We start from the raw sequence: 9,065 nt of genomic DNA, 5'->3' as shown, positions 1-9,065 counted from the left end.
ATAAACTCTGGCTCCAACCGCACACGGTTACAAGGCTCCTTCCAGGACTTCATCTGCTGTCGTGGGTATCCGCTCACACACAGCCTAAAGCACAAAGACAGATTCTGAGAAAATCTCTAATGACATGTTTATTTGGAGGTCTTTATGCTAATGCCGTGACCCGACACAGAAATCCTTCGCTCTCTCTCTCTCTCGAAATCAATATTCCATTTAATCCATTTAATCATTCCATCTCTGCCCGTTCCAGCAAGAAGGTTCAGAGAAAGAGAGAGATACAGAGACAGCAATGTTAGTGGATCATTAGCAGAAAAGACATCTCACACATTCTCCATTTTTTAAGCCGATTAGAGGTCTGTTCTTCTTTTTTCCCCACATTAACAAGAGTTGTGGACATTAACTAACTACTATGAGGTAAATGTAACATGCTAAGTGATTCACAAATTTTTTTATTGACATCATTCTAGGTTAAAACACTGATACAGAGATGATCTCAGATGTGAAAGATTTCTATAAACATACTTTTAAGTGTTCATTTATGTTTTATCTTCCAATAACTGTAACACAATTACTTTTCCATTCACCTTCATATCATGAAATCTTACTATCACTGACACTGAAACTGGTTTAATGGCAGACAGCACAGGGCCCTCCTCCATTTATGTGCAAAATGTGATTGGATGTAAATTTTGTTCTTCAGAACATACTATGACATGACTACTATTTTATTAATTCATTTTCACATTAGTCTTCAATTCAGAGGTCACCACAGCAGAATGAACCACCAGCTATTGCAGCATATGTTTTAGACATCGGAAGCCCTTCCACCCTCAACCCAGTATTGGGAAACACCCGCGCGCGCGCGCACACACACACACACACACACACACACACACACACACACACACACACACACACACACACACACACACACACACACACACACACACACACACACACACACACACACACACACACACACACACACACACACACACACACACACACACACACACACACACACACACACACACACACACACACACACACACACACACACACACACACACACACACACACACAAATTTACTTTACTCAATTCACCTATATCGCATGTCTTTGGAGTGTGGGAGAACTTGGAGCACCCAGAGGATGGCTACTATTTATTAGGCTATTTAGCATAACAGAATACTACAATTAGCACTCAGAAATGTCGTTTTTTTTTTTAAGAGTAGTTAAATATGGAGCCAAATATTATTGTTATTTAATAAAGTTGATACACTAAACACAGTTGAAACAGAGGGTTATACATTGCAAAACATCACTGTTCTCTCACTTAAACTTGGAAATTCATTGCTGGACTACTTAAAATCTATTGCAAGTTGTGATCATTGTTTTTAAAGCCACTAAATATAAATCTTGGTTGATATTAATAAATCAACAAACCTGTAGTCAGTTTTTGTAATATATAGTAATTTAAGTTTTTGTGCTGCAAATTAGCTTCAATTACAAACATTAGTGTTCAATATAGGGAGAGCTTTCATTACATTTTATTTATTTTTTATTTATAGTACAATGATTTCACTTAAGAGAGTGTACATTTCCCACTGCTAAACATTTTTCTTTTATACAGAGTATAAAGTAACAGAACACAATACAAAACAAAAGTTTAATAAAATATGTGAAAATAACAGTAACAATAAAATGGTAACATAAATCATATCTAAATAACAATGTTTCTTTATTTATTCGCTCAAATTTTGTTATTATTCTGTAAATTCCTACTCTAAAGAGAGGATTAAGAGAGGAGTGCAATGTGTCGTAAATTGAAAAATGTTTGTTCTGTAGATGGGAATTAGGTAGTAATATTTTTATATTTCGACAAAGATTGGATGAAGCTACCTAATGTATTCAGTCCACTTGGACCAGATATTTCTAAATAGGTTAATTATAGAAAAGGAAGAATGTAATTTTTTTCCTTCACATTAATATCATATACTATTTCTAGCCATACTTGGATTGTTGTGGACTCGTAATGTAACCAGTGTCTTGTAATTGCTTTATTGGCTGTGATTATTAAAATATTAAGTAAGTGTTTTTCAGATTTATTTATTTGGATACCAAAGCTTCCAAAATAAATACCCATGAATTGAAAGGGTAGTTTAAAATTAAGTATGTTTATTATTACTCTAAGTACAACCACCCAAAATTGTTTTATTACAGGACATTCCCAAAAAAATGTGCCTTTGACTAGGTTCCTGAAACCCACATTGTCTCCAGTACTTAGTCTCTTTTCCTGAGGTGTATGCTCTTTGTTTTGACGAAGCTTTCATTTAATTTTAATTGCAGTTTATTCATAAATATTATATTAAATTATTAAATGTTATATTAAATAAATACAAATAAAAAACATAAAATTTCCCAAAAAAAACAAAAAACAAAAAAAAAAACAGTTTATATGTGTTCACCCTGATTATTGAAAATTTACGTCAGTGAAGAAACCTCAGTGTCATTACAGCCTCATCAATATGAATGGAAAACATTTGATATGATTTTACAAGAGCAGGGGCGGCCAACCTTGTTCCTGGAGAGCCACCTTCCTGCAGATTTCAGTTGCTACCTATATCAAACACACCTGCCTGAAATTATCACGTGGTGTTCAGGTCCTAATTAATTGGTTCAGGTGTGTTTGATATGGGTAGCAACTGAAATCTGCAGGAAGGTGGCTCTCCAGGAACAGGGTTGGCCACCCCTGTACTAGAGGAACAGGCATTATTTTAATTGATGGGTTGGGGTTACCCTAGTCATCCATTTATACATTCAATCCAGTCAATAAACTTTAGAGGAAGAGAAACAGACAGGCTGAAATGTTCCTGGATCATTAGCCGAAAAGATAATTTGTGCACTCTCCTTACCGTGTGCTCATTCTGCAAGCCGATTGGTGGGACGACGCAGGCATGAAGACCACGGCTGAGTTGTAGCAGAGCATTAGAAATGACAGCACCTCAAACCTGCAAACACACACACACACACGCACACACACACACTCACTGCTGTTACACAAAACCCCTCTGACATCTGCATAGTTTTACATCGACAAATCAGACAGCGGTACATTATGAGTCAGCGACTGTCGCTGTGTATCTAACACTGGAACGGGTAATAACAAATCACACTACTTCTGCACAGATCCTGCTGTCATAAAGCTCCAGCACTGGCTTAATGAAATAAAAATGCTGAGATATCATTACAGCCCGTTTCAATCTGCAGGAAGTAGCAGCAGCTGAGTCACCATAATAAAGTGGTCCAGCGTGCGATTAATCAAACGCCTAGAAATATTCACAAGGAAGGGGTACTAAAAAAAACACAGTTTGACAAGCAGCGTACCTGTTCTGTGAGGTGAAAGTCTCTCGCTGAGACAGCAGACCGCTGTACACCACCCGAATGAGGTCATGTTGGTTCAGGGCTCCTTCAGTCAGCGCCATGGACCCCAGGCTGGATGGCTACATTGTAGCATAAAAAGCATTTGGATTTATTCATTAATTTGAGGTCCACCAAGGATTGAATATTCATGCAGTAGTACAATTGACAACAATGAATAACAATTCACAAAATTTTGAAATCACAATATGATTTCACTCGAGGTCATGTTTTCATTGACGGAGTATGTGAATAAGAGTCAGATCCTGCTAAAATCCATCTATGCTAGTTTTTGTGGTCTGTTGGGTAGTTTCAGAGGGATTTTGGGTACTTTATAGATGGCCTCCAAGAAAAATATCAGCTTGGTAAAAATAGGAGAGTATATCAAACCAGCTCTTATGTATGTTGCAAATCAATTTATCTCGTTAGATAAGATTCCCTTTTCTACACAGATTGCTATTCATTGGTCCAAAGCGAAACTAGCTAAATTAAACCGAATATAGAGCCTAATTGTGACAGAGTTAATATTGAGCCAGCTACACTATCTCTTATATTGAACAAGCCCAAAACATACAAGTTTTCTGTCAGCTAAAATTTAAAGTTCTCTCTGATGCATTAAATTCTTCTATAGAAACGGAGGTCATGATTCCAATATTTGTCCTCACACCACAGTCCTTATGTTTTAATAAAAGTAAGATAAATGTGATTGCATTTGCCATGCTTTTAGCTAAAATGTTAATATTGCTTAAATGGAAGGAAAAATTTCCTCCAACCTTTAAGCAATGGCTTATGGAACTTCTACACCACCTGACCTGAAAAAATATGATATACTGTAAGAGGTTGTACGGATCATAGATTGTCACTTGGCAATTTGTTTTAGATCACATAAAGAAGATGGAGACTTCCGTTAATTTAGGAGAAGAACCTTTATTTTTTATTATTTTCTTTTTACTTTTATATAGACGAGTAAAATATCCTATTAATATTTATTTGTATTTAATTTTAATATCATTCATTTATTCTTATAGAACCTAAATGTATGTGTGCACGACATGTTTTGTTTGTTTGTTGTGTGAGAAAAAAGAAAAAGCTATGTGTACTACATGTTTCATATCTAACATGAGCAATAAAAACACTTTTGAGGAAAAAACAAAACAAAACAGAAAAGATACCTTTTTAATTTCCTGTAAAGATAGTTTGTAGTTAACCGATGGTTTTTAACAGCTTACATTTTCAATTGGCTATTTAATTTGACCCATTTAATTCATTATTAAAAAGCAGATTTGAAGTATATTTTGAAATATATTTTGTTATTTTAGTGTTATATTGCCATCTAAAGAATATCTAAAGTACTAGTGTTTAAGATGTCAAGATTATCATGACAGATCAGCCGAAATGTATTCAACTGAAGATTTCAATAACCCTAAACCAGGGGTGTCCAAACTCAATCCTGGAGTGCCAGTGTCCTGCAGATTTTAGCTCCAACTTGCCTAATCATGCCTGCATGGATGTTTCCAGAAAGCCTAATAAGATTAGCTAGTCCAGCTAGCCCTATTGATTAGCTAGCCCAGCTGTGTCTGATTGGGGTTGGAACAAAACTTTGCAGGACATCAGCCCTCCAGGACAGAGTTTGGACACCCCTGTCCCAAACCTACCCCTCATTTTTGAAGACTTGCGATTTAAGACTTCAAATTCAGACTTGAATTGAAATATCTTTCATTGTCTTCCATAGATAAAAGTATTAGGTGAACGGGACAACATGAGGTTAAGCAAATAATGACAGAATTTTCACTTTAGGATGAACTACCCCTTTAACTGTTTTTTTCTTTTTTTAATTAGATTTTTGTATTGAGTGAAAATTCATTCATTCATTTTACTTCGGCTTAGTCCCTTTATTCATCAAGGGACGCCACAGTGGAATGAACAGCCAACTTATCTAGAATATGTTTTACACAGCGGATGCCCTTCCAGCTGCAACCTGGTACTGGGAAACATATACACACACTCAATGATTTAGTGAAAATATATGGCAAAAATATATACTTGACCTTATGCCATATTATAAAGTATATGTACTTACTCTGTACTTACAGTAAAATGAACTTACTTAAAAAATAAATGGGTTATTTAGGGTAATTCATGGGTTAAGGTTAGGTTAAGAGATAGTACCTAGTTATTTTGTCCAAGTTCATGTAATGACTATGATAAGTAAGTACATGTGAAACAACTGAAATATAATGCGTTTCAATCATAACAGTCGTCCTCATATTTTTAGCATAACCCAAGAGCTGGATTAAAGGCGCATTTTGAAATTGCATTTTGAAAAAAAAAAAAAAAAAGAGATTGAAAAAAGGTCATGTTGGGGACATGTTGGGGAAGGCACATGATTGTTTTAAATATTAACATTGTTTAGCAAAATTCACTTAGTGCACCTTAAAAACCATCTAATAACTAATCAACTTCCAGAAAATCCAGGAAATCTTAGCAATCTAGTAGTAGCAGTTTATTTAAAAAGCACACTTTTACAACACAACGTTGCCCAAAGTGCTGAACACAATCAATACTAATTAAAATCACACAACACATACGTAACAACTAAAACATAGGTCAAAGCCCTCAACATTACAAAGGCTCAAATGCTCAAGGACAAATATGAAACTTCAGAAGGTTTTTAAAAACAAGTTTAAATATTATATACTGTATGGGTAATACAGGCTAGAATCTTTCTAGACTGGGAACGTAAATCTGAAGATGCTCTGTGGGTGGATATTGAACAAGAGTTTTGTAACCCAGTTTACTTGACCAGAAAACCCAATTCCTGACAAGGTAAAAAAAAAAAAACACTCATTGTCAGAGCTATCAAAACATGGTTGCAGATCAGAATATTTCCCAAGTACAATCAAAATCTGCCCATTCTATCCACAATGACCAGTAACAGAAAGGTTTACCATATTTTTATGGGCTCTCAATTTAATAGCTGGATTAATTTGAGAATATCCAGGATATATGATCTCTTCCATAATAATATGATTTCATTTGAGGAGTTACATTTAAAGCATAATATGCCTAAAAAAGATCTTTAAATATCTGCAGAGAAAACAAGATAATTTTGTTCATACTAGACACGGCAGTCTTACCTTGAATAGCTCTGATTTCTTTTTGGATCAGTTTATTCTTAAGAATAGTGAAGTTAAGCACTTTATATTTAAGTTTTACTCCATGATAAACCAGTATAAAGCAGGCAATCTGATTTCATTGCAGAAGATGGAGTAAGAACTGAAAATGCGACATTGATGAAAACGTGTGGGATGATATTATCTGACTACACTTGAATGTTTTAGTCTGCAACAGATTTAAAGAAATGCAATTTAATATTGTACTGCTTATATATTCCCAAACAAAAATAATAGTTTCACCTAAATGTCCAAAATGCAATAATAGTATCGGAACGTACTTTCATTGTCTTTAGGAATGTCCGTTTTTTCCCTTACAAATACTTTATGTTCAACTCAGTGCTGTGTATACAACTCATTCTGAAAAATGTAAAAATAAAATTAAAATAAAATAAAACAAAGTAAAGTTGGAGCATGTCTAATGCTTGTGCCAGCATTTTGGGGCGATAACAGTGAAAGCCGATCCCCCTTTGCTTAGACTGGGTCCTTGCTACAGATAGAAAAGTCTAACCTGTTTTCCACGAGCACCACTAATGTTTATTATATCTAAGAACACCAAAAAAAAATAAAAAATTCTACATTACATAACTTTCTAATAAATAATACTGTAACATAACAAAACCAGAACATTCTGATATCCCCAGTATCTCTGACATCCAATAAAGATGAGATTAAAGGGTGTTTGTATGTTTCTTCATACCTCATGGTATATTGAAGGCTTGGAAAGGGAAGGGATGGTGAATGACAGCAGCTTGCTATATCCTTTACCGTCCACAATTTCCTGCAGCACAAGGCATACACAATGCGCATGTCAATTAAAAGACATGTTTTTCAGGAAATGAAAGCTAACGCAAGTACCGTCATCGTTCTCTCACCAGGTTATAGATCCCCAACAGCAGGGCCTCCACACAGCCATTGCGGTATCGCTCTCTGCTGGCTGAATGACTCAAGTACACCCAGATGAGTTCAGGCAGGAACTGCAGTGTGAAGCGCCGCAAACCCTCCTCTGAGCTCCGGTACAACTCAAACAACTGATGACACACTGGAGCCAGCAGCTACAGAAGAGCAGACGCAAACAAACAAAAACAAAACAGTGATGTGAAGTGAAACAGACAATATGGGACACAAGCACTGCCACATTAATAAATAAAAAGGACAGGCAAGCATAAGAAAGGAGCATGTTTAAGACAGATTCATTCATTCATTTTCCTTCAGCTTAGTCTCGCATTAATCACAGGTTGCCACAGGGGACTGAACCACCAACTGCTCTAGCATAGGTTTTTTCTAAGTGAATGCATATAATAGATTAACATCCTTCATTCATTCATTCATTTTCTTTTCAGCTTAGTTCCAACTGAATATTTGTTGCCGTTTTAATCGTTTAAGTTTATTCGAATGAATGTATAAGTCAGTGGATATTATTGATGCATTTATTGGGTAAAATTGCCAATTCAATGTGCTTTTAGTCATAATAGACCCAATGGTGAAACTATACTCTACTCTGTTAACATGGATGACAAAAAAACACGCTCTGCTCATGCTTGTGATGTGAAACAGGCTCAAGTCTTTGAGCACTCTCTCCGAAAACACTCGGTTGATCTCGGCTGGCATTCGCCACATGATCGCTCTCATTAGCGCCATTATTTGTAACTTTAAATGAGTTTGCAAACCTGTGTACTTTCAATTGCATCTTCCTCAAACCGTTAGCAATTACTGCGTTTAGAAAAGCCGTCATCTTATCTAGGTGAGCCTGAAAAGCGCAATTGTGTTGTGTTGCATGTGCGTCCCTCCATTGGAAATAATGAACCTTGATGAGCTTGCCTTAGTTAAAATCCCCAGTCAAAGTTAGTCCAGTGTGCATGGTTATTATCTTGGTGTACAAACTAGCACACAGTTGCCATAACTTTGTTTAGTTGCTGCAGTTTTGTTCTGTGCATAAATGCCGTGTTAAGAAGCCTTTACAATTAATTAACCGTGACGAATCCAATCATGGCGACGCAGTGGCTCAGTTGGTGTTTCTGTGTGGAGTTTGCATGTTCTCACTGCGTTCGCGTGGGTTTCCTCTGGGTGCTCCGGTTTCCCCCACAGTCCAAAGACATGCGGTACAGGTGAATTGGGTAAGCTAATCCACGCTAAATCCACCCTTCTGATGGGATCAGTTTAATCCAGGTTTTTTGGATCAAAGTGATCCGGATTGTGAAAAACCCAAACTAAAGGTTTGATCCGGATCAAAACCAAGATTGGATTACGTGATCTAATCCGATTATGTAATCCGTTTTTTCTTTTGAAAAATCCATTTTCAAGATTTGATCCAATCCCTTATCCAAAATCCTAGTGGATTACTTTTGAAAAACCGGGCCCTGGAGACTGCACAAATGATGGTGGCCTTAGGGGCTGTTCACAAATCGTGTCTTATCCACGTGCAAAAATTAAGTTATTTCCTCTCAGGTGCTACCAGTTGAAAACATCTCAAAT

General features: G+C 36.3%; 1 protein-coding gene across 1 annotated transcript in view; it reads right to left on the bottom strand.

Annotated features, from left to right (window-relative positions):
• The window catches only part of LOC100534965 (hyccin 2), a 48,064-nt gene that overhangs the window by 16,035 nt on the left and 22,964 nt on the right, over positions 1-9,065 (bottom strand). Inside the window, 5 exon segments of the mRNA XM_073916909.1 lie at positions 1-84; positions 2,913-3,008; positions 3,385-3,500; positions 7,291-7,371; positions 7,466-7,645. The exon segment at positions 1-84 is cut by the window's left edge and continues 33 nt beyond it. Coding sequence (XP_073773010.1) covers positions 1-84; positions 2,913-3,008; positions 3,385-3,500; positions 7,291-7,371; positions 7,466-7,645 — 557 coding nt within the window.

Source organism: Danio rerio, chromosome 11 (genome assembly GCF_049306965.1).
Source record: "Danio rerio strain Tuebingen ecotype United States chromosome 11, GRCz12tu, whole genome shotgun sequence".
Taxonomy (NCBI): Eukaryota; Metazoa; Chordata; class Actinopteri; order Cypriniformes; family Danionidae; genus Danio; species Danio rerio.
The sequence above is the reverse complement of the archived record's forward strand: the minus strand, read 5'-3'. Positions and strand labels throughout refer to the sequence as shown.